The sequence below is a fragment of the Lissotriton helveticus genome, chromosome 2_1 (genome assembly GCF_964261635.1).
Source record: "Lissotriton helveticus chromosome 2_1, aLisHel1.1, whole genome shotgun sequence".
Taxonomy (NCBI): Eukaryota; Metazoa; Chordata; class Amphibia; order Caudata; family Salamandridae; genus Lissotriton; species Lissotriton helveticus.
The window spans coordinates 205,267,921-205,294,510 of NC_136059.1; the positions used below are offsets into that span (position 1 = coordinate 205,267,921).

Sequence of the window (26,590 nt, forward strand, 5' to 3'; positions counted from 1 at the left end):
CCCCGTATTGGTGGGTTGCCTTATGAGATATTGCTTGAATCTTTGTAATGCAAACTATTTTCCAACTTTTTTTATGTGAAATATTATTAGACAATTCTTGACATATATTTTATGGGAATTATCTATGAACTGGCATAGTATTTGCAAACACGTCGTAAAAGCTTTTGTCGCTGTGGTACTTGTTTTGCGACTAGATATCGAGTTTTGAAGTATATACTCATGGGTGAATGAGTTGACACTGTTTGTTGAGATTTACCTGGTGTGACACAAAGGTTTCTCAAGGGGTATTTTATTTTACTGCCTTTTCACAAAAGCCAATTTGGAGAATGTTGAGTAGTCCTACATGCATTTGGAGTATGTAAAATAGTAGTACGCCAAAACACACGTTGCCTGCCATGTTTAACCCTTGCTTGGTTACATTTTTTCCAATACCATTTGCAAATGTGCATGGCAGGAGACCTGAGTTATGGGTGTGTTGCATACCATAACTGGCACATTTCTGTGGTTTTGTGCATTTGAGCCAGAACCATAATTTATTATTTTCAATGTGGTTTTCTAGAGACTTTTTATGTATTGTAAAAATATACCTTTTTTTAACCCCTGCTACACAAGGCCTGTGGCCAACCCACAGTGGCCGCCTAGCGCCTATGCCCACGGCCTTCAGCCAGGACCTGTGCCCAACTTGCCAGAGGGGCCCAACCCCTGTACGCACAGCCCATGCTTTGCCTGCCCTTTGTCGCACATTTTCCCTGACTTTCTTTTTCTCTTTTGTGAACTTCACAAACTTCATGCCAGTCGCAATTTTTTTCACAAAAGAATGCTGTCAAGATTGCAATGGCGTTTTGAGACACGAATAATGCAGTATTCTGTGTTTTTTTCTGGTCTATTACCATTGTGTCTTACCACTGTCTTGGGATCAGCCACTTACTATAGTGTAAATAAATGTAAATGTAGTGTACTTGTATAGCGCACTAATCGACCCCATCTGGGGTATCTCGGCGCTTGTACGAATACCGCTGTGGAACCCTTCCTGGCTTTTCCCTGTGAACTGCCCACTAATGGGCACCCCCAAGGTGAAGCCAGGCATCCTAGCGTTGTTGGGGCCGTTGTGGAGATTTAGCAAGCTATTGCCCAGAGTTGCCGAGTGGGACCCATGATTAGAATAGGCGCTGAGGCGAGAATTATCAGGTCCGAGGAAATTGAGAACAAGAGCCGCCGAGGTGGGACTTGAACCCTGGTCCCGGGCCAGACTTCTGCATCAGGGTCTGCCGCGCTAACCATTGAGCCACACTTCTCCAAAGTGTCTGCCCTTTCCTCTGGAAATGTTTTTCCAAAGCGTGAAAGTCGCAAATCCTAATCGATTCGTGAATTGCAAGATGAAGAAACATGCAAAGAAATACACACACATACATAAAGAAAAAGACACAAATACACAGAACGCATAGACAGACTCCCCGAAGTGACAAGCGTAATCACACAGAACGCATAGACAGACTCCCCGAATTGACAAGCCCAATCACACAGAACGCATAGACAGACTCCCCGAAGTGACAAGCACAAACACACAGCTAGTAAGTTTTTTTGATCGATTTTATCCACACCACACACATTGACATTAACACAGACTCACAAACACATGCATAGAGAGACGCAATCACACACAAACTCAAAGACACACACAATACTCGTAATCCGACACACCCAGACCAGGTACACAAAAGCTCACAGGACCAAACACGTCCACAACAAAAGGACCACGCACGGCAAGTGCCATTGTTTGCTCCTACATTATGAAGTATCAGCCTGGCAAGGAACATGAGGAGGGCACTGTCGCGCGCGCCCCCGCCTGCCTTGGCAGCCGCCAGCGCCACGAGAACCAGCAGCAGCGAAAGGCTTGATGGATTTTTCATTTTGATAACTCTCCCATTTCGGAGGACAAATGCTTTTATTAGAAGAACTTCCAAGAACGGACTTAATGACCTCTATTCATTACCGCAAAAGAGTGAGTTTTGAAGAATTCCGCTCATTAAAAGCTGCTCACATTCCGCATTTATAGAGGCGAGATGGGCCGGCGCGCGCTCTCTCTCCCCTCTCCTCTGGCGCGTGGTTTATGGAACATGGCTGATTAGAACAAATGACAGGAATAATGCTTGCAAATGCTAATGAAATAGATCACAGATGTCTAATAGCGGGTTCAGCATCTTGGGTGGCGCGAGATACCAGCTCAGCTCCCTTTAGTGAGGCTCACGGATTGGCAGACGCATAGACATGATGCATGCTGGGGCGGAAGCTTGCAGATGGACTAGCCCACTCCCTCGGCCACTGAACGGGTCAAAGGTGGAAGTGTCGTCATGCCTCTGTCTGGATGGAGAACAAATCAAAATTCAGGGTCTAAGATTTGGTATGACCAGTGCTTGAAATGGAAAAATAGAAGTACAGGTAGTGGTACTCTGTGCCAGTGTACCTGCTTGTTTCTGAGAAGTGTCAATACTCTCTGATTAAAAGTATTACATTTCTCTTGAGAAGTGCCGGTACTCTCCGATTAAACGTATTACATTTCTCTTGAGAAGTGTCGATACTCCTCGATTAAAAGTATTACATTTCTCTTGAGAAGTGCCGGTACTCTCCAATTAAACGTTTTACATTTCTCTTGAGAAGTGGTGGTTCTCTCCGATTAAAAGTATTACATTTCTCTTGAGAAGTGCCGGTACTCTCCGATTAAACGTATTACATTTCTCTTGAGAAGTGCCGGTACTCTACGATTAAAAGTATTACATTTCTCTTGAGAAGTGCCGGTACTCTCCGATTAAACATATTACATTTCTCTTGAGAAGTGCCGGTACTCTCTGATTAAAAGTATTACATTTCTCTTGAGAAGTGCTGGTACTCTCTCTCAAAACAAAAAAGTATGGGTACTCAATACCGGACTGTACAGGCCCATTTGATGTGACCGATTTCCTCTCGCCTCAAATGTTTGTCCCACTTTTAGTCAACCAGGTTGCGAGGACCACAGGTACAGGAAAGCCAGGACATGTCTTCTTCATGGAAATGCTGCCTCAGCCTGTCCACCCCATGTAAAGGATTGGGCTGAAGTTGAGAAATTAGGACCTATATTTTATCAGAGGTTTTAATATGAGAAGGTTATTGGATCCGGGCAGCATGCAACGTTGGCTGGTTATGTAGGACATAACGGGAAGAGATGTGGCGCAGTGGCCAGGGTGCCGGACTCTGGACCACAGGGTTCACGGTTCAATCCCCAGCTCTGGCGGCAGGTCAGCCCAGCACCATGTGACTCTGGGCAATAGCTTGCTTAATCTTCCAGACGGCCCTCAGTGCCCGGACACCTCCGTTTGAGGTAGCTGTGCGCTTTACAAATGCTGGCGTTTATCATTTAATTTCTCATTCCTTCACTGTTTTACTAGTTTGGTGGACTGGTGAGGAAGTAAAGGAGAGAAGAAGGGTCTCATACTCACATAGGTTACTCAAGTCATATTAATGCTGAGTTGCTGCATCATGGTTATCATTTATGTTCTAAAGATACTGAAAATGCTCCTGGGTGCATGGGAACTCTGAACAATATTTGAATGACCTCACCTGATAATGAAAATCAAGCATAGTTCCTGTTTCAATAACTGTGTTTAACAAGGAAGTTCAGGCAGTTCCCGAGGATCGTCCAACATTTTGCCAATAAAAGTCACATTTTTGGATCAAATGGCATTTAGAGGGAACTTCTTTGCAAGATTATAATTATTCAATAGATGCTTAGCAAAGATGTTATTACTTTATGATGTTCTGTTGAAAACATTTCTGTTTCAGCAACTCCAGGCTATGTGATGCATGATTCCTGAAACTGAAGGTCAGCTTCAAAGTACAACATTGGCGACGAGGCTGGGATATGGTAATTATCTGAAAGTGCCCCTCAGGCACAGGAATTATGCAGGACTCATATAATGTAACAAAGGTTCCTGCTTGTGATAGATAACATATTTATAGGAACAAGGGACTCCTCACTAGGAGGAGGGAAATCTCTTTGTTCAGCCTCAAAGCTATTGGCCTAACTACAAGTCCACTCACACAGGGTCATGCATGATATTCAATTTCACATCACTCCAGGAAGGTGGAAAAAATATACAGAAAGCCACACATAATATAACCCAGCTCTTAAACAGGCCCACAGAAACACGGATATGTGTGTCCATGAATCGAACATAAATGTAGATATTGAGGCCCAAATGTATCATTTTCTCATGTGACGCAATGCAGCAAGACACCTTGCTGCGCTGTGTGAAAGGGAGAGGCCAGGATTGCACTATATCTATTAAGATATGGTGCATCCCTGCTCTCTGCCTGGGCTGATGCACAATCTGCTGCCTAATGCCAACGCAGGCATCCTTGCGCCAGAGTGCAAGGGTGCCTGCGTTACAGGAGGATTGTGTTTGTGCAGGAAGGGATACCCTTCCTGCACAAAAATAATCCTCTGTGATGCTTTCCTCCTTCTAAGTGTGATACAGAATGAGGAAGCACCGAGGAGAAAGAAGGTATCTCGCTTTGTTGCGCGTCCCCTGGGAAGGCGTAGCATTTTGACACATTCACAAGTTTACCAGTGTTTTGGGAGATATCTGGGAATATGCCAAAATCCAAGGGTGGATGCGTGGAACACCCAGGCTCCACCCATTGAACGCCTACCTAAGACAGAGTAATGCAAGGCAATGACGTGCACTGTCTTGTGCTAATCCAGCTTTACCAAGCAAAGGAGGCCCATCCGAGGTGGCCTTGCATTGCTGGGTAAATCTGACTTAGGGATTGCGTTGCCCTCGGACACCCTGCATGACGCAAAAGTAATGCAATCTCTTGATAAATCTGCCCCTGAATGTGACTGAGCAAGTCCTTCCTAAGTGGTCACACATTAGGCCTGATGCCTACAAGAGACACAAAGGCAGATGCAAAGCAATACACTGAAGTGCCATGCATGAAAGAGAGCCCTGGGTGAGTACTATCCATCTACACACTGCAAAACATTTGATTTATTCCAAACCGAGCAGAACAACGTGCATGTACATTTGATCATGAGTGTGTAACTTACAGCCAAGATAGTTCTACCAATCAATATGCTTCCATCAACTAAGCATTCTCCGTTTCTCGCTCATTTTTTCGCTCTCTCTTGTTTTTCTCCGATCTATGCATTTTGTTTTTCTAGTTACATATTTTTTGTTATTTTCTTGAGTGACACAATTGCATCTTTTGTGCTTTCATTTTTTTGATCTCTTTCTTTTGTTCAGTTTATCTTCCATTGATTGGCTCTTTGTCCTTCCACTCATCTCTTTGTACTTTTCCGATTCTTGATAAATTTTTCTTTCTATCTTTTTCTTTCTATAATAAATCCGTCCTTTGATTGTTTTTTTATTCTGGCTCCTATGCTGCTTTCCTTCCCACTTCTCCCATTTCTTCTTTTTTAATTTCTTAGTCTTCATAATTTCCTAATTGTCACCCTTTTGTCTTTCTTTTTTTTTAATCTTTCACCATGACAGTTCTTTCATTCACTCTTTCATACTCTCTTTCATTGCTGGGGAATTGTACTATAGTTCAGCTCCTTTAAGTGCAGCAACATTTGGGAACACCACTCAACACTTATGACACTTGAGTACTCTTATGCGCACTGTCAGATGGCAGTTCCGCTACAACAGTAGGTTTGAGCCTAACACAACCGTATGCGTGGGCCACATTGGGTGAGTTACCTGGGTATGGGTGAATGCCATTTGCAAACACAGCTTCGGCTGTGGGTTGCCCGTTAGCTGGTGGCGGTAGGCCGGTGAAGCCATTTACCCCAATTGGCGATTGAATGCTAGGCACAGCTGGTGCAGTGATGCCAGGAGGCGTACTCCCACCTGAAAGAAGGAAAAAGAAAAGTTGTACTCGTTTGCAATTCGTGGTGATACCGTAAACCATTGTTACTGCTTAAAAATAATGCAAGCTCAAAATGTAAAAGGTGTGATAATTAGCGCCTATTACAAGTTTTTCCTTTTAAAATGGGGCATACCATGTGGATTTCGGTTCTAGGTGCACTAAAATCTGCATGAGATACTTACCGGGTATTTCCCCCCTGTAAAATTCAGCAGGTTAAACATGCCGAACTAAACCTGGTTAAAATTGCAAGGCACACAGTAACCAGTACAGAACTTGTAATTTCGATTCCTGTCTAAACAATAGTTTGCACAGGGATAAAAAAAGAAAGGGCTACTCATAAGAAGGGCCCTGATGTCTAACATGGTAGACAGCTGGAAAAGTGAGAAATTTCTTCCAATGTGGCCCAACCCTCAGCGGGTGACGAGCATATCTGCGTTGTTTCTGTATTATCTTTATAGCCAGTCATTTCTGTTTTGGGTCAGTAGTAACATCACCACTTCGTTCTGCTACTATAGGCTTAGAGCCCGAAGCAGCAGGCTCTGCCGGCCATTAACTTTACCAAGGGAGCGGGGCTTTAATGGCCGGTAGAGCCGCTACGAAGGGCTCTCAGGCTATTAGAACATTCCGCCCTTAGAGGGCAGAATGTTATAATTTGTAAAAACAAGGGCATCTCGGAGCCCATGGGGGTTGAAATTCTCTCGGGCTCCGAGAGGCCTTTGTTCACAGCAACAACTGTGAAATTTAAAAAACATTAGAATGCTGCTCTCCAGGATTCTACTGCTCATTAGAAGCCTGGAGCACTCCATTGTCTTCAATGGAGCGCTCAACATTCCGATGTTTTAATACAGTTTTTGATTCTGCTTTGTTCCTGCAGTGAGCATCTGCTAAGAATTTAGTTCAGTTCTGTTTTATCTCAACAATACCTTTGCAAACAGTCTTAGCTGTTGAGATGTCAGTTCTGCCTTGTGTAACACCATCATAGATGGGTTACACCACTTAGATTTTAGTTTTGCTTTCTTTATCTAAGACAACTTTCTAGATGGTGCATTCTACAGCTATTTTACTTTCCTACTAATTTCCATTATACCGTCCTAGTCAGTGTCTGCTGCTTAGAGTTCAGTTCTAATTTATTTATGGAATGTTTTCTAAGCCAATTTAGGATATGATCATTAAAGTCGTTTCAATATTCCTCCATTAGATAGAAAACGTATGCAATATCCCCTGTAAAATCTTATACAGCCTCTGCTGTTGAGATTTCAATTCCTCTTTGTGTCTGTAATGTAATATATTTCCATACTAAATTAATAAATAAACCTAAAAGCATGCAATCAGTGCATGTTACTCTGTTGCCACCAGCAAGTGGTGAGCATGCAACTCAGTGTGTTCTTATTTGGTTGTGTGGTATTCTAATCGGAGACACCAGGATTGAACTCTTTCTTTACTTCTCACATCTATTTCTTGCACAAATAATTAATTTCCGAAATATTTCTACATTCCATTTCTAGCATGCCTTTATTACTTTGATTTCAAGTTAGGTCTGTTTCTGTAATACTTTATTAGCCTGATTAAAGAGGTCCAATAGACACTTGTTATTTAGTACCTTTATAGTCTGTTTTAAATACTGTAATGTTATGAAGGTGTTTTTTTCTGGGATAACCTTCTAGCCAGTTTCTACTACTTAATACTTAATTCTACAGTATTTTCCTTCATAGTCACCACTTCTATGCCTCCAATATTTCATTTCTAAGCTGTTTCTACTTTGCTTCTGTTACCATGATTTAGTTCTGCTTTGTTTCTGCAGCTCGCCCTAGCCCGTGTCTCCCTTTAAGATTTCATTTCTACCTTGTTTCTGTCACATCTGCCAATGCCTGCTTTGTTTCTGCAATGCCTTCTTGTGCAGACTCCAGTATCAACATTTCAGTTCTGGATTTTTTTTAATGAAATCATCCAAATTGCTTTGTTTTGTGTAACACCTTTCATGCATTTACTGCTAAAACTTAATTTTTTTGATCTATGTGATTCTATATTATGTGTGGTGTGTAGCTTGACTAAAAGTTATCTTCTCCTTACAGAAAAGTTCAGGGTCCCATTGACAGTGTGTGAACCTATGAATTGGCTTTCTAGGTCTATGACTTTGCACACAGCCAGAGGTGCCTAATTTTTGGAAGCTTGCCTGCTATCCACCCTGTGCTATGAGCAATGTATTTTAATTTTCCTTCACTCCCCACTATTTTACACCTCACCTTAGTGGGCAATCTTTCCTTGATAAGAAGCCTTGCCTGGCCTTTTCTTTTGCACTAAGCAGTGGGCACCCCTTACCAGCAGGCGGAGCTTGCATCCTTACCGGAGGTGGGCGTCATGGGTGCGGCGGCGAGGCCATTCATGTTCAGAGCTGCCATCTGCTGCATCTGCGCCGCTGCGAAGGCCGCCATGGGGTTCAGGTACCCTCCCTGCGCTACGGATGCCATGATGGCGGCCTGTTGCTGCATCAGCTGGAACAAAGAGAACAGCGAAAAAGTATCATGCATTCACTGGCAGGGCGTCCCCACAGAGACGGCGGTGTCGGTTGGCATCGCTGGGCACTGCCCACTAGGGCACATGGGTAAACTACATACGAAAGGACAATGCTCGGTTTTGAAGGATGCCCTGGTGGTTCCCTCTTGAAAAAGCTGGGGAGAGGGGCGTGAATCAAAGAGTTCTACGTCATAATTTCGACAATACACATATACTCCATAAGCTTCGACTATATTTATGTCTAGATGATTTAATATCCACCAACCAAAATACTAACATAATAACAATTGTGAAGTCACTGCAAAAACTATTTCTCACTTATCCTAGGCAGGCTTTCTTTACTATTTTAATTCCAGTCCAAGTTCAGTGCCTTTATGACTGGATTGGCTACCTACTTTAGAGAAGCTACTTTGGCAGGTTCAAGTTCAAGTTCAAGGATTTATATAGCGCACTACTCACCCGGAGGGTCTCAAGGCGCTTGGGGAAGGGGGGTTCACTTTTTGTCAAATAGCCATTAAGTGAATCTAACTGTGCATATGTGTTTAATAGACATTTGTTTTTAAAGTCATGACTAGATACCCATCAAACTAGATGCTGTTTGCAGCCTAATTGTGAGGAAGATGTATGTGGCACACCTTTCTAGACAGGTTGGGTCAAAAACTGAGTTTTTGTCTCGGTGCTTAGTTTGTTAAAAAAAAAGAAGAAGAAGTGCCAGGGCCCTTGTTAGGAGTCCCCTGCAGCCTGCACCACTCATGGCCCCCACCAGTGCTGGCAATAACAACTACTAACCATGACACTTCCACAATGGCGAACATTTTGACACTTCTAGACCGCTCAAAGCTATAAGAATGGCTTGGGCAACAGGTATTAGTCAAAAAACTAACAAGGCGCGTTTCTTATTTCCCACCTCTCTTTGAGACTATAAAGCATTACAATTATTTTAGATCCTTTCGGTGGTCAGATGGAGCAGGGAAGGAGGCAAGAGGAAAGCCAAGCAAGTTAGAAAAGAATACACCCTCTAGTGATCACATGCTGGACTCACTCTCCTTGATAATAGGCGCGCGTCTTAGCGCCGCTCCTGATTAAGGCAGGCAGAGGCCATTATAAAGGCTTCCCAATTGATGTGGGCTTGTTTGGAATTATAAGATGCCACTTGAAGTGTAGATGTGCTGGCGTTAGACAGGGTCAGTGGGCACCAATAACAGGGTGACTGGTTATCGCAGCCCGCGGCCTCTACGGAGAGACGCGTGCAGTCTTTTCGGGACTGGATGCCTTTCCTTAATTTGCTTTTTCTTAATTCCTTGTGAATTATTTCTGCATGAACCATCCCATCGCTTCCTCTGTTTAGACCTTTTTTTTCCTCATGGTTTGCCTTTTAAATTTTGTTTGCTTTATTTCTCATAATCCCTTCAGAGGAGATTGCCTGGGATACCGCAGGCCGTGGTGCTTATAGAGCTCTATGGCTCTGTGCGGAAGAACGCTTCCGAGGTCATGACCTGCATTAAGCGGAAGCTGACATGCATACTTGAGTGACAAACAACTGTTAATATTAAACAACTGTTGTTGGGCTCATTTCAAAATTAGACAGACACCGCCACCATGTGATAGACTGTCATTAGTACCGGTGCCAGCAATTAAGTGCCAGTGCTGAGCACTGGAAACCACAGGCTCAAATTAAGCAATGTTTGTCATTCGATCTCACTTCAGCAGAGCTCAATGTAGCCCAATGTCGATTTTACTTTGCCCATCTGCAAAGCGAATCCTAATACATTGCACATCCACTTTGGCCTGCTTTGGTCCACTTTTCCCAATTATTAGTTCCCAATTAGGGTCTGATCTGATTACCAGGGGGGTGGTAGAGAGTGTGATATTTACTGCAGCACACAATTACAGATACGAAAGGGCGGTATTGAGCAGATGCATTAAAACACAATTTTCTGAGATTTATTCCAGGAAAATGAGGAATTGTATATGGAGAGCATGTTCTGTCTGGCAAATTCCAGATGCACAAACAGGAGTTTGAGTACCCACTCCACCAAAAATGTAATCAGGGTCTTTAGAATACCATCGACCTGCCTACTGCACACCGTAGCCCTGGGAATTCCTGCTGCTCACATAGGGATATACTGTGGTAAATAGTCCTACAGTAGGGACCAATGCTAGCTGTCGCATGCATGCTATAGCACAGAATGATGCAGACGTTTCACAGTCCGAAGACTTGGGTTTCAGAACCTATTCCTTGTGGGCACCAGAAGTAAAGACAACCACCTCCCTTTCAAACATGCCTGAATCCTCCTCACACTCACTCTTGTGGTGGAGCAGCACCTTAACATGATGCAGTTCACAGAGATGTCTGGTACAAGTCATGTCTCAGTGTCTCTCTCGAGGAGGCTTCAAAGAGGCCAGGTGGACTGTTTAAGGAAAGATGTCTGTGCTTGAAATATTCTGCTGAGCATGCTTGCTTGTATACCTCTTGTAAGGGTTACCAGAAAGTGCCTAGAAACTGGAACACTATCCTTTATGTTTACAACGAATGTGTGTCATTATCCCGCACTCTTTTTTGTCCGCAGGAAATCACAACGCGTTTGTTACAATAACCGCGTTGTGACTCCGCCTACCATTACTCCGCAAGTCGTAACAATGACTCGCGGAGGGGGGGCGCTGGATGTTGGAATAGTATAATTTACTATTCCAACTCCAGTCTGTGCAGACAGTAGGGAAGGTGTTGGATTTTAAATCTAACACCTCACCCCCACTCCACAAGTTGTTGTTCCGACTTGCGGAGTAATGGTATGCGGAATCACAACGCGGTTGTTGTAACGATCGCGTTGTGATTTCCTGCAGGCAAAAAGTTTTGTGGTAAACGTTTACCATTTACAACTATTAATACCTTCAATATTTATGTTTCCATTCATTTCCTATAGTTGCAGGGAAGTATTTGGCCCTTCTGCTCTTGTACTTGCTTCTCTCTGGTACCCACAAGAGGTTTGCTAAGGTCAGGGTGGAGCTGATGGGTAGCTTTGGACCCGTTGTTATTTGGATTAAGAACCTTAACAAGGAGAGATATGTTCATTTCTCCTCGTTTTCTCCTCTTTCTATGTGTGCTGCCTTCTGCACAAAAACAATCCTTACAATGCAGACACCCTTGCACTACAGTGCAAGGGTGCTTGCATTGGCGCGAGGCAGCCGAAAGGGCGCAAGCGGAAAAGGCAGGATGCGCCGTATTGACTTAAGTAAGGCAAATTTCTGCCCTTTCCCTGTCACACAGGGCAGCACAGCAAAGTGACTTGCTGGCTGCACAGCATGTCTTGACCATAAATATGGCCCCCAGTGTCTATATAAAGTATTCCACTTAATAGAGACTCATGTGTGGTGATGAAATGCAGCAACAGAGGAGGCAGGAGCCATGGATGTTAAAATAGAATCCCCTCCTTATTGGTCATATCTCAGACACCCCCCCCCCCGAGAAAACTAACAAGGCGGGTTTCTTATTTCCCACCTCTCTTTGAGACTATAAAGCATTAAAATTATTGTAGATCCTTTCGGTGGTCAGATGGAGCAGGGAAGGAGGCAAGAGAAAAGCCAAGCACGTTAGAAAAGAATACACCCTCTAGTGATCACATGCTGGACTCACTCTCCTTGATAATAGGCGCGCGTCTTAGCGCCGCTCCTGATTAAGGCAGGCAGAGGCCATTATAAAGGCTTCCCAATTGATGTGGGCTTGTTTGGAATCATAAGATGCCACTTGAAGTGTAGATGTGCTGGCTTTAGACAGGGTCAGTGGGCACCAATAACAGGGTGGCTGGTTATCGCTGCCCGCGGCCTCTACGGAGAGGCGCGCGCAGTCTTTTCGGCACTGGATGCCTTTCCTTAATTTGCTTTTTCTTAATTCCTTGAGAATTATTTCTGCATGAACCATCCCATCGCTTCATCTGCTTAGACCTTTTTTTTCCTCATGGTTTGCCTTTTAAATTTTGTTTGCTTTATTTCTCATAATCCTGCCAGAGGAGATTGCCTGCGACACCGCGGGCCGTGGTGCTTATAGAGCTCTCAGGCTCCGTGCGGAACAACGCTTCCCAGGTCATGACATGCATTAGGCGGAAGCTGACATGCATACTTGAGTGAGCGGAAGATAAACCAAGGAGCGCCTAAGAGAGAGCTGGACACCCTCCCCCACATTCAACAGACTGGGAATGTGGAGTGGGCCAACTGCATATATCTTGCTTCAGCACTCAGGGGCTTATGTACAAGGTCCTTATGCCACCGGTGCATCACGTTTTATGACATAAAAAGTGACCCACCGGCGGCAGAAGGGGCTTGTAAATATTCCCCTGAGTGGGTGGCTGAGTAGGTGAGAGAGAGACTGAATCAGTGAGTGTGGGAGTATGTGAGTGAGTGAATGAGAGTGCAAGTGAATCTACGGGTGAGGCAATACATCAGAGAATGGGTGAGTAAATGAATGGACAGCTAAAGTGAGTCAACAAATTTGTGCGTGAGTGAGTGAGTAGTTATGGAATGTGCCACTAAATGAATAACTAAATGAGTGAATTCCTGAGTGAGTGAATGAGTGACTGTACGATGGAGTGAGTATGAGCAAGTGAATGATCGGATGAGGGAATAGTCACAGTCTGGCTGAGTAGATGAGTGGATAATTGAGTGATTGATGGGTTTGTGAGTGAGTGACTGTAGAAATGAGAGTGAGTGAGGTGGTAGGTGACAGCATGTGCTAATGAATGGGTTACTACACAAAAGAGTGCCTGAATACTTGAACAAATGGGTAAGTGACTGAATCAGTGACTGTTGGAGTGAGCGTGTGAATGAGTGTGTGATCAAGTGCCTGATCGGATAAAGGAATGTCTCCCAGGATTGGAGGGTAAATAGTAAATGAGGGAGTTATTGAATGTATGACTGAGTGTGTCAATAAATAGGTGTGCAAGCTAGAGTAAGTACAAAAAGGAAATCCTCGGCACATGTCTGTAGTGTATCTTAACATGTGTCTGTACATTGTATGTATGAATATTAACACAGTATTGTGAGCTTCTTATTTTTCTTTCTTTATTCTTATAGTTTCTCTTCAACCGTCACGTGTTTCGTCGCATACACTGGGAAATCGTCCTCTGACTTTCTCATAGCTCCACAATCTTTGATATATTCCTTTCTTATGTGGTGATAATTCCAACCATGTTCTTGCACTCGAGAGTGACGGTTTTGGGCTACGTTGATGACGGAGCTGTCCTTACGAGCTCGTGGGTTGGTCAGACGGAGACCTTTCCTTAAAGAAAAAACTATTTTAACGCAGAAAACGGATATTTTACCCATATGGGTATGGGCTACTGAAAGGGGTTACCGCATAAGTGAGTGCCTGGATAATTGATTGAATGAGTGAGTGAGAAACTAAATGAGTGATATTCAAAGTGAGTATGTGGCACTCTTCTTGATCTGTTGAGTGCAAATTGTTAACCATGAGCTCTGAAAGGCCCATCAGAAGGTCACCTGACTGTCAGACGGGCTGGAAACAGAGTTTTTAGCCTGATTAAGAAGGACAAGGTCAATGGATCCAAGACATTTCACCCTGAGACTGTGGCTGTTGAAAGCAGCCGAAATTTTAGGGGTGAAACTATGTGGGGAAACTGGCCCTGGATTGATCAGATTCCCCTAGAAATTCCTGATTTCTCTGGGGAACCTCTTTAACTACTCCCACCCTTTTAACTGCACTCTCAGTGTCAGTAACTCCAGGGCCGCCACCAGGTACTTCATTACGAGGCCCATAGTATGGCCTCTTAATATTGTTTAAGCAATAGATATGGGTGTTGATACTATGAAATTGAGAGGGATAGCCATCACCATGCAATGTGATAGTGCATAAAGACCTCAAGGGCCAACTAGCCTGTCCCATTTATGCCATAAACGTGCCCCACCACTATCTGAAGGACATATCAGCTAGTCCAGGAGATGAGCAGCAATGGCTGATGATGGGAGAAACAATGAATCCAAATGATGGGAGAAGGTCACACAGTTTCTTCATCACGCTCTTGCGCACAGTGTTTCCTCCTAAGCCTCATCTTCATCAGAGATTTGCAGTTAGGATGTGGAACACCTATCTAAAGGCTTTCTGATCAAGAGCAGAAGACACAGCAGAGGTTTGGGTAAAAACCTCGATACTTGGATCCGAGGAGGACCGCCATCGATCGTGCGGATGTGGCTGTTTGAGAGCGTGGTGAAAACCAGTGGTCAAAAAAAAGTGTCTTCATCATCACCAACTGACCAACAAATCCAAATGTGTCACTATTATCACAAAACAATCAATTAAAATCCCACTGCCCGCTAAAACCCTTAGATTGACTCATTAAGGCGGTTCCTAGGCTCATTACCCTTAGTTTGACTCATTATCCGAGGTCAGAACATTTCGTACAATGATCTCGATTGGGAGGCGGGAAAGCCCCACAGCTACGCACCAAATTAAATTAAATAGATTTAAACTGTTTCACCATGTGGTGCATTTGATGAACGCTGGAAGACATGTGGGTACCAAGGATACACTATCTTGCATGCCAGAGAATCATAAATGACTGTGTATGAACAAGCGGATGTTTCTTCTCCTGCCCAGCAATAGACTGGACGGTGTTGATAGACCACAAAGTGGATGAACAGTTGCTTACGCAGCAGCTCAGTTGCTGGAGGTCAAGCGTAAGACATCTATCAGGAGAAACAGGAATCAATGACAAAGGCTGTGACTCTTCTACAGTATAGGAAATAAAACCAGGTGAACTTGGGCATAGACGGAAAGTTTTTAAAAACGAAATTAGATTATCCCAACCAGGATACTGAAATGAAAACAAAATTGATGGGGTGCTGGCAAAATACTGAAATGTGCTAATTGATGGTGCCTCTGTCTTTCCACCGGGGATTTTATTCCGACAGCTTCTGCAGATGTACAACACACCCAGGACCCACACTACAATCCCTCTCTCACACTACCAGGGCTCAAGACCGGTGAATGTTCCTCAATGGGACATTGTTCCAAAAATAGTGTGTAGAACACGCTTCGAATGGTACCCACTTGATGATTCCAACCCGCTGGTTCTCGGATGGAGGTTCCTCATGCTGCCCGGCACATTGTTTTTTTCTTGATAAATTGGTTTCTATTCTGGGATTCTAGACACGTCCAAGAGTAATTGGTGCTTCTCATTGCCACCTGATAACCCTACAAGAACTGGGTACGACTTCCAGCCTGAAAGACCCAAAGTTTGAACCAAAGTGGCCCTTTGCCCTGCATACAGACTGAAAAAGAGAGAAAGGGAACCTAGAAGTAACTCACACTACACAGAAAAGGGTACGAGAAAGGTAAAAGAAAAATGGAAAGCAGATTTTGAGGTCTAAGTTTAGAACATTTTAGAAAAGAAAGCAGAAGAACCATGGAAAAAGAACATTTAAAAAGCTTTTAAAAGCAAGAACATGACAAAACACATACATAAAGTATTATGACACCATGAAAGGTAAAGAAAGTAATATGTAGGAGCTGTAGATAACTACAAGAAGAATGAGAAAGAAAAGTATAAAAATAAGCAAGGGAGAGAGAGATTAATTGAACTATGCAACGAGAAAATATGAGCAACAGAGAATGTGAATAAAAGGCGGTGGGAGAAAAAAGATAGGAAGGAGAACAGGCACAAAGAAGAAAATGAAAGATGGATAGATAAAGCAGAAAAGAAGGATGAAGGTAGGAACGAAAGAAGAAAAGAGAGAGAGGAGAAAAGAGAATAACAAAGGAATGAAGAAGTGAAGGAAGAAGGAGGAGGGTAGAGGGAGGAAATGGAATAGCAAAAGACGCACTGGCAGGAGAGGAGGTTGTGGGTAGAGAACAAAAGAGAGCGTGAAACGAAAGAAGGGGGAAGACAGGAAGGAAGAAAGAGCGAAATGCAGACAGGAAAGAAGAAAAGAATAATCTGACAGAAGAAAGGAAGAAAGGGGGAAAGAGTGATGGGTCGTAAAAGAGAAAGGAGGAAGGAGAGAGGCAAGGAAGGAGCTTGAATAATGGGACGGACGACCTGCCCTTGCAGGGCAGCCAGTGAGTCCATTTGAAAGGCACGCGCGTGTCTTATGAAGATTCATGCCCCACGTCAGCCTCCGTACATCTCTTATCGCGCCATGCCCGCGCGTTGTGGACGGAGGTTACTACTGTAAAGCAATCTGACTCCGGCTGATACCATTTTTCTTGCCGAGTGCGGGGCGTGTTTCTCTCTGATACCGCGTCACTTCGTATCTCGCCAGCGGACATCCGATGCCATGACAGATTCCTCTCTCCGGCTGCCTGTGAGCTGCCAACGCCGGGCCCTGCACCGCGGGACACTCTGTCTCGAGCGAAGACAGGGGGCAGCGCCCCTCAACGCTAAAACCCGAGCAGTACCAGGGGCGGCTTTAGGCTCATGGCGGCCCTGGGCAGGGAGCGTAGGTAGGGGGCCCCTGAAGAGGGGGTCCGGGTGCGGCGGAGCCCCCTGGAGCTCAGGAAGGTACCAGCGGGCCAGCAGTGGGTAGGAAAAAAAGAAGCCAATCATGAACCAGGAGGAACGCAGGCGAGAAAGCCAGTGAAGAGGGGGAAGGGGGTCAGGGAGTTTGGAAGGGGAACAGAGCCGGAGGCCGTCCCTGCCAGGGGTCGCCACGCAGATATGTATCCATCCTCAGAGGATTATTATATTAAGGATATATATTGGCGTGGTGGCCCCTTGTGTTTGGTGGTCCTGTGCAGGTGCACAGCTTGCACATGCCTAAGGCCGCCTCTGACAGCACTGCCAGCTGCGTGCCAAGGAGCCTTGCCACCCTCTTTACCGACATCTCCACGCGCAGGCACCACGCTCCCTAAATGCAGGTCTTCCAAGATGTTGCTGATTCAGGTCTCTGATGATGGGGCAAGCTCCTTAGATATACAGCACTGATTCAAGTCTTCGGAGATGGAGCTAACTCCTCAGAACAAGCTGAGGAGGCTTGTGGGTGTGTGTTGGGTATGAGGGACGAGAGGGATTTGGGGGCAGCCGACTAGAGGGATGCCTGCCCCAGGGTAATTTGGGGAAGTGGAGCAGTCGGGCGACTGCTCAGGGGTTTGGGATTTATTTGGGCTAGTTATGTTGCCCAAGGGATTACAAACAGGCATTTTGTATGTCCGTCACCATTCTGTCAGGTAACCGGGTGGCTGGCATTTATAGCTTTTTCCCCCACCCTCCCATCCCTACTCCAGGGCTTTTTGTCAGGGTGTAAAGTTTCTCTTTTCAACTTCTGGCACGTTTTATTGATACAGGTGTGCAAAGGGGGCTTATGCTGTTAAGCTAGGTTGTCGCTTGAGGCAGGCGCACTGCCGATGGCAAAGAAGTTGCCATGGTGTACTGAAGTTTATCGTTGTCAGCGGCAGTATAAGCTGAAAGGGGAACGGGTATCCAAGCTCACGCCCAGTCGAGACAGGACATTTAAGCTTGGATAGGAATTTTAGTGGAATAACAGCAGGGGCGGCTCTAGGCTCTTAGCGGCCCTGGGCAGGGAGCGTAGGTAGGAGGCCCCGGAAGAGGGGGCCCGGGCGGGGCGGAGCCCTCAGGAGGGAGGGGTCAGAGCGTTAGGAAGTGGAACAGAGCCGGAGGCCGCCAAATCCCTGCCAGGGGTCGCCACGCAAATATGTATCCATCCTCAGAGGATTATTATATTAAGGATATATATTGGCGTGGGGGCCCCTGGGGTCTGGTGGCCCTGTAGCTTGCACATGCCTAAAGCCGCCCCTGATAACAGGTTATTAGATGTAGGAAAGAGGGAGTGATTTTAGAGGTATCAGATACATTCGAACAGCCACTGATCAGATACAATATTGATGTATTAAGTTGTTATGAAGGGGGGAGCGATAGCTCAGTGGTCGAGTAGAGTAAAATAGGTTTATAACTTTGTATAGTGAGATTGTAGTTTTGTAAGGCGAAGGCCTCGGATTACATTGTGATGGGCACATGTTTCAATGAAACTGCCTTTTCCACACAAACCCAGTGTCAGGGGTCTGCGCTGCTCCCCTCGTCCCCAAAAGCTTGCAACACTTGACACATCACATTGTATAATCTCTAACATTTGTAAAATCACTGCTAAGCAATGTAGATAATCCACTCAGCTAAGCTTTGTGGGAGGGAGCGAAATACTCCATTCAAAACTTTTAAAAATGCCCCTGATCTTCCTGCTAAATTGAAATTGTAATATGCAGGTGCACACTCCAGCTTTGTAGAAAACGTATTCTATTCAGTTATATTTGCAGAGAAATATCATTCCCCAGTTTTGATTTTCACAGTGCTGGACAGTGTATGATTCTGACAAGAGCTGGATTTATAGGGATTTCCTAAATCTGCACCTCTGTTCTTTAAAGTACATTTAAATTCAGTTGTTAAGATTAGTGACTGATAGTAAAGCTTTACTGTACTGCAACGATGCCACTGCGAGGGTGGCATATAAATCCCCTTGTATTATATAAAATGCATTGTTATGTTGGCATTCCGCTATAACCAGCAGATACATTTCAGTTCTTAGCAAGGTGTCTTCCTTTTAGAGCTGAAAAGCTGGCATTACTGGAAATCCCATGTTGTAATAGCAAAAAATCTCAACCAAAGCCTTTGTGAGACTGGCCTCGGCGCAATATTATTCAATATTCTATTTAGAAGTAAAGTTCTTCATACAAAACTCTTTTAGGTTCACAAAGTCTGCGAATCGCAAAAAACAGACTTTGGGACAGCGTAAGAGTATATTGCTATGTATAAAACCCTTTTACGAGTCAGAAAAGGCTTCTATATCGGAGTCACAATGGAATGTACCAATGGTTTGCCATCTCAATAGTGATCTCACACCACTGGTCAGACATCGACACCTCAAAAGAGGCGATACCTGATTGTAAAGTGGAAGCTCCCCCCAGTATATATCTCCTCTGTTAATCATTTCGGGCATCCTCAGGATGTTCTGGAGCGGCCCAGATGTCCACTGCATGCTCCCCTGATGTATTCCCAAAACAGACTATTACTTTGATGGTGGGAGCGTGAAACATTGCGCCCACGAAATGTGCTCACGGCGCTTCGTGAACTAAGAAAACAAATTTGTGAATGTTCAACTTACCATAGTGGACATTTTATTGTTGATTTGGATTGGATAAATAGGATATACAATCTGTGAATGAACTTAATCAAATTGAGGTATCACGGATCTCTTCACCATCTGTGTACTTCTGAGAACATACTATTAAACGCAGTACGGTTTATCATTGTCCTGAGGAAGCCCTATTCAGGGTGAAACGCGTTGGCTACATCGGCACTTCGCTTTCTTGATTCAAGCAACTATTAAAAAAAAGTGACAAGCGTCATTGAAGAGTCCGGAGAGATCTTGTTTTGTATAGCATGTGTGCTTTTCTATTTCTGTCTTGCCTCTCTGTGCTTTCTTTCTTGTATTCCCAAATCAGAAACTTTTTTTAAAGCAGCACTTATCCCTTCAATGGTCATGGGTGCCTAAAAAAAATATTTAAATGTTTCCCATTTAGGAAAACACGTGTAATGATGTGGTCTGCTGTTCCTTGAAAGCCAACACCAGCATTCAGGGGCCATTCACATGTGGTCACAAATTCGAAGCTGCCTAGTTAATGTTCACTTAGCAGGCATTTTGTAACCATCTCTAAATGGATATTTTGCAATGCAACCTATTTATACGCAAAATGTCAGCCAATATGTAAAAAGTAGGAGAGAAATGTGCACCACTATTTGTGATATGTATGTACGTACACCAGGCCTTTAGGGCCTTCTGACCTAAATATTTTGTGTGTCAAACCAGTGACTCAAGCTTCGTGACTGCAAAACACCTTTTCACAATCAATAAAGCCCCATATATTCCTGTGGCAGGAAGGGCCCCATGCTTTGCTTTGATCAAAAGCTGCACGTCCCCCTGGGGCGGTGGAACAGGCACGGCAGATGTCTTGACATACCATTGTGAGGCACATCTAATCATTATAAATGACGCGCTGTGTCACCTTCGAAACAATCCTGCGTTTGACACAGAGAAATGGTAGATAGGAAACCCCCACCCGCAACTTTTCCTATATAGTAAACGGGCCATGCCTACTGCCCGCTATGACCATTGTCATCAGTCGATGGAAGGGGACGCTGAGGGACACACAGCGGCTTTACTTCCTCACTCCTGGAGACACCACTTAGATGGGACCAGCCCATGATGGTGTTGGCCCCCTTGAGAGGTTCATGGATGCAATTCTATAGGCATATATGAACTGCGGGATATGAGAATTGGTAATGTCATGAGCTCCTTTGCACATCTAGAAGTCACAAACAACTTACAAAAACCTAAATTCTATAAGTATCAGTAATCATGACATGCACTATCTCCACATAGATGTTCCGGACTCTTTCCTACATGAGACTAACTGAAAATACATGGACATTGGGGTACATAAGCCTTTCCAGGTGTCCCACCCATTGGTGGTCCATGCACCAGACACTTCTGGTGCCCTCGGGTGGACATGGCAGAAGGACATTGGGACACTCTCCGATGAGGTCTAGCTGATGGCCAAAATGGGTCCGCGTGAGGTAGCAATTTCAGCCCAGAGGTGGATGCTTCAGAAGGGAAGATGCTCTTACACAGGATTCCGCCCATCACAAGATTTGGCAGTTTGGGAGAATAGACGCAGAGCTTAGTTAGTGACCTAGTGCCCACCACATTTGAGTGTCCACAGATATGGCTAGGACAGGGTACGGTGCGTACAGACAGAAGTAACCACCTGGCAGATATGAAACAATCCAAAACAGTTGCTCCTTCATATACCATTAGTACTTTGACAAAACCTGCTATAAACCTGCTCTGATACACCTTGGGCTACCAATCGCAAAGCACAACGCTGTGGAAAAGTGGCAGAATAAGGCATCCCTCCACCGCGGAAGGCTGGGCATGAGCAGTGGGCCAATGCATCACACTTGAGAAGCGAATCTATCAATCGTGTGGCTGCCCACAGAACCATGCAAAGGTCTGGGAATCAAATGGATAATTGGGGAATTGATCATTGAATGCCAGCTGCAGCACCTCAAATCAGATAACTTGATGTCAGGGTCCACTGTTTTGGGGTAGATATGGTGGTACTGCAGTTGACGCGCTGTGCACGGTGGATGGACTTTGTTCAATGTGAACATACTGCATGCTGCATTTGTTGATCATGTGATTCTGGCTTGTGCAAGAGTTTTTGCGACCCTTTCTGAATCGCAAACAGGAGCCAATGCGAATAAAGCTTTCCACTCCTCTTCTCACATCGCAAAGGAATCGAGCGGTGGCTTATGATCTCATATATGGCAGCAGAGCATTGACAGGTTGCTACCTCTCAAGCGCGGGTGGTATGCGATTTGCAAAGTGAATCGTGTTGGAAGGAATCACTATAGATAACCATGGAGGGAGAGGAGCTACCACGAGCGGAAGAAATTTGTATGGATCTTGACTACCCTGTTCAGAACACACCCTCCTGCTCCCTCTTCTAAAGTCTTTACTCCACTCCTGGAAGACGGCATGGCCAGGCATGGGAGGGAGGGAGGGATGGAGGGATTCATGAATATAAAAGGGAGACCTGTCCTTTTATGATTTTCTTCTTCTCAGAACCTGATTGAAGTCTTGGACCACCTCTTGCAGGCAAAGGACACCTTACGCAGAAGTGTTGATGCGACACACCCTGCGTGCACCCTCCCTCTGGCTGCATGAAATACATCAAGCCGAGAAGATAAGGCCAGTGTGTTCTGTATTCCTGGCAACCATTCTACACCCACAACTCTGCAGTCTGCAATGCACACCAGCGTAGCATCAGGCTCACATCCTCCTGCTCCAAATGTCATAAAGAGCCTACAAACACAAAAACATAGGCACACACACACACAAACCTACCTACAGACCAGCCATGGACCCTAATGAAATATGCATTTAATATTCATACTCCACATGCACTTTGACACACTGGAGTATTTTATAAAGGGGGCCGAGGGAATATAACTGCACTTTTAGTTTTTGGGAACACTCACTCGAAAGTACCTAAACACACCACGGGAGCCTGACAGTGAGAGTAGATTTTGTTTGGAAGTCGAGGTGGTGGGATAACCGGTTTGTCTTCTGTGGTTTTTGAAGGTTAATAAGTTGGATGGGTTTCCAGGTCTCCTTGCTGTGTCTGCTGCAGGTGCCTGGACTGGGGCGCTGCAGGTACAACCCCACCAAAGGTTTACGCTAAGCGGGTATTATTAGGAGCTTCTGACTTCGGTCATAAGTAGATTTACAATTATGCATCCGCATAACAACGTAACGTTTTACATTTAATTGCAATAAATGCTGGCAATATCTCATCCTTTGGACAGAAGGTTGTTCCATGCATTCATCATGCACCATGTTATGTTATTATAGAGAACTGTGCCATGCACAGGAGTTAGCCTTCATCTCCCTAGAAACAGGCTCTGTGCGCTGCTGCTCCGACAACCACCTACAAGAGCAGGAAAGCTGCTCTACGCCTGCCAGGGTCTCAGAGAGAGGTGCTGTCATCGGTCAGGTGGAAGAGAACAGGGGCAGGCCATGTGGCACAAACCCCAGGAGATGGAGGAGGCTGCACACACTGTGTGTTGCACAGTGAGTGATGGCCTGCAGTGGACACTTGGATGGCCTGCGGCTGCACACACTGTGTGTTGCACAGTGAGAGATGGCCTGTAGTGCACACTTGGATGGCAGAGGCTGCACACACTGTGTGTTGCACAGTGAGCGATGGCCTGCTGTGGACACTTGGAGCCAGAGGCTGCACACACTGTGTGTTGCACAGCGAATGACGGCCTGTAGTGCACACTTGGATGGCAGAGGCTGCACACACTGTGTGTTGCACAGTGAGTGACGGCCTGCAGTGGACACTTGGTTGGCAGAGGCTGCACACACTGTGTGTTGCACAGTGAGTGGTGGCCTGTAGTGCACACTTGGATGGCAGAGGCTGCACACACTGTGTGTTGCACAGTGAGTGATGGCCTGTAGTCCACACTTGAATGGCAGAGGCTGCACACACTGTGTGTTGCACAGTGAGTGATGGCCTGCAGTGGACACTTGGAGGCAGAGGCTGCACACACAGTGTGTTGCACAGTGAGTGAAGGCCTGCTGTGGACACTTGGATGGCAGAGGCTGCACACACTGTGTGTTGCACAGTGAGTGATGGCCTGTAGTGCACACTTGGATGGCAGAGTCTGCACACACTGTGTGTTGCACAGTGAGCGATGGCCTGCTGTGGACACTTGGATGGCAGAGGCTGCACGCACTGTGTGTTGCACAGTGAGTGATGGCCTGTAGTGGACACCTGGATGGCAGAGGCTGCACACACTGTGTTTTGCACAGTGAGTGATGGCCTGTAGTGGACACTTGGATGGCAGAGGCTGCACACACTGTGTTTTGCACAGTGAGTGATGGCCTGTAGTGCACACTTGGATGGCAGAGGCTGCACACACTGTGTGTTGCACAGTGAGTGATGGCCTGTAGTGGACACTTGGATGGCAGAGGCTGCACACGCTGTGTGTTGCACAGTGAGCGATGGCCTGTAGTGCACACTTGGATGGCAGAGGCTGCACACACTGTGTGTTGCACAGCGAATGACGGCCTGTAGTGCACACTTGGATGGCAGAGGCTGCACACACTGTGTGTTGCACAGTGAGTGACGGCCTGCAGTGGACACTTGGAGGCAGAGGCTGCACACACTGTGTGTTGCACAGTGAGTGGTGGCCTGCAGTGCACACTTGGATGGCAGAGGCTGCACACATTGTGTGTTGCACAGTGAGCGATGGCCTGTAGTGCACACTTGGATGGCAGAGGCTGCACACACTGTGTGTTGCACAGTGAGCGATGGCCTGCTGTGGACACTTGGAGGCAAAGGCTGCACGCACTGTGTATTGCACAGTGAGCGATGGCCTGCTGTGGACACTTGGAGGCAGAGGCTGCACACACTGTGTGTTGCACAGTGAGTGATGGCCTGTAGTGCACACTTGGATGGCAGAGGCTGCACACACTGTGTGTTGCACAGTGAGTGATGGCCTGTAGTGGACACTTGGATGGCAGAGGCTGCACACACTGTGTTTTGCACAGTGAGTGATGGCCTGTAGTGGACACTTGGATGGCAGAGGCTGCACACACGGTGTGTTGCACAGTGAGTGATGGCCTGCTGTGGACACTTGGAGGCAGAGGCTGCACACACTGTGTGTTGCACTGTGAGTGATGGCCTGTGGTGCACACTTGGATGGCAGAGGCTGCACAAACTGTGTGTTGCACAGTGAGAGATGGCCTGTAGTGGACACTTGGATGGCAGAGGCTGCACACACTGTGTGTTGCACAGTGAGAGATGGCCTGTAGTGGGCACTTGGATGGCAGAGGCTGCACACGCTGTGTGTTGCACAGTGAGTGATGGCCTGCAGTGGACACTTGGATGGCAGAGGCTGCACACACTGTGTGTTGCACAGTGAGTGATGGCCTGCAGTGCACACTTGGATGGCAGAGGCTGCACACACTGTGTGTTGCACAGTGAGCGATGGCCTGCTGTGGACACTTGGAGGCAGAGGCTGCACACACTGTGTGTTGCACAGTGAGTGATGGCCTGTAGTGCACACTTGGATGGCAGAGGCTGCACACACTGTGTGTTGCACAGTGAGTGATGGCCTGTAGTGGACACTTGGATGGCAGAGGCTGCACACACTGTGTTTTGCACAGTGAGTGATGGCCTGTAGTGGACACTTGGATGGCAGAGGCTGCACACACGGTGTGTTGCACAGTGAGTGATGGCCTGCTGTGGACACTTGGAGGCAGAGGCTGCACACACTGTGTGTTGCATGTGAGTGATGGCCTGTAGTGCACACTTGGATGGCAGAGGCTGCACAAACTGTGTGTTGCACAGTGAGAGATGGCCTGTAGTGGACACTTGGATGGCAGAGGCTGCACACACTGTGTGTTGCACAGTGAGAGATGGCCTGTAGTGGACACTTGGATGGCAGAGGCTGCACACGCTGTGTGTTGCACAGTGAGTGATGGCCTGCAGTGGACACTTGGATGGCAGAGGCTGCACACACTGTGTGTTGCACAGTGAATGACGGCCTGTAGTGCACACTTGTATGGCAGAGGCTGCACACACTGTGTGTTGCACAGCGAATGACGGCCTGTAGTGCACACTTGGATGGCAGAGGCTGCACACACTGTGTGTTGCACAGTGAGCGATGGCCTGCAGTGCACACTTGGATGGCAGAGGCTGCACGCACTATGTATTGCACAGTGAGCGATGGCCTGTAGTGCACACTTGGATGGCAGAGGCTGCACACACAGTGTGTTGCATAGTGAATGACGGCCTGTAGTGCACACTTGTATGGCAGAGGCTGCACACACTGTGTGTTGCACAGCGAATGACGGCCTGTAGTGCACACTTGGATGGCAGAGGCTGCACACACTGTGTGTTGCACAGTGAGTGATGGCCTGCAGTGGACACTTGGATGGCAGAGGCTGCACACACTGTGTGTTGCACAGTGAGTGGTGGCTTGCAGTGGACACTTGGATGGTAGAGGCTGCACACACTGTGTGTTGCACAGTGAGTGATGGCCTGCAGTGCACACTTGGATGGCAGAGGCTGCACACACTGTGTGTTGCACAGTGAGCGATGGCCTGTAGTGCACACTTGGATGGCAGAGGCTGCACGCACTGTGTATTGCACAGTGAGTGGCCTGTAGTGGACACTTGGATGGCAGAGGCTGCACACACTGTGTGTTGCACAGTGAGTGATGGCCTGTAGTGCACACTTGAATGGCAGAGGCTGCACACACTGTGTGTTGCACGGTGGGTGATGGCCTGTAGTGCACACTTGGATGACAGAGGATGCACACACTGTGTGTTGCACAGTGAGTGATGGCCTGTAGTGGACACTTGGATGGCAGAGGCTGCACACACTGTGTGTTGCACAGTGAGAGATGGCCTGTAGTGGACACTTGGATGGCAGAGGCTGCACACGCTGTGTGTTGCACAGTGAGTGATGGCCTGCAGTGGACACTTGGATGGCAGAGGCTGCACACACTGTGTGTTGCACAGTGAGTGATGGCCTGTAGTGCACACTTGGATGGCAGAGGCTGCACACACTGTGTGTTGC

General features: G+C 46.3%; 1 protein-coding gene across 1 annotated transcript in view; it reads right to left on the reverse strand.

Annotated features, from left to right (window-relative positions):
• Positions 1 to 26,590, reverse strand: part of CELF4 (CUGBP Elav-like family member 4) — a 1,317,354-nt gene that overhangs the window by 173,785 nt on the left and 1,116,979 nt on the right. The window contains exons 7-8 of the mRNA XM_078674731.1: positions 8,249 to 8,396; positions 5,736 to 5,885 (exon numbers count right to left, since the gene is read on the reverse strand). Of these exons, the coding sequence (XP_078530857.1) occupies positions 5,736 to 5,885; positions 8,249 to 8,396 (298 nt within the window). The remainder of the gene's footprint in view (positions 1 to 5,735; positions 5,886 to 8,248; positions 8,397 to 26,590) is intronic.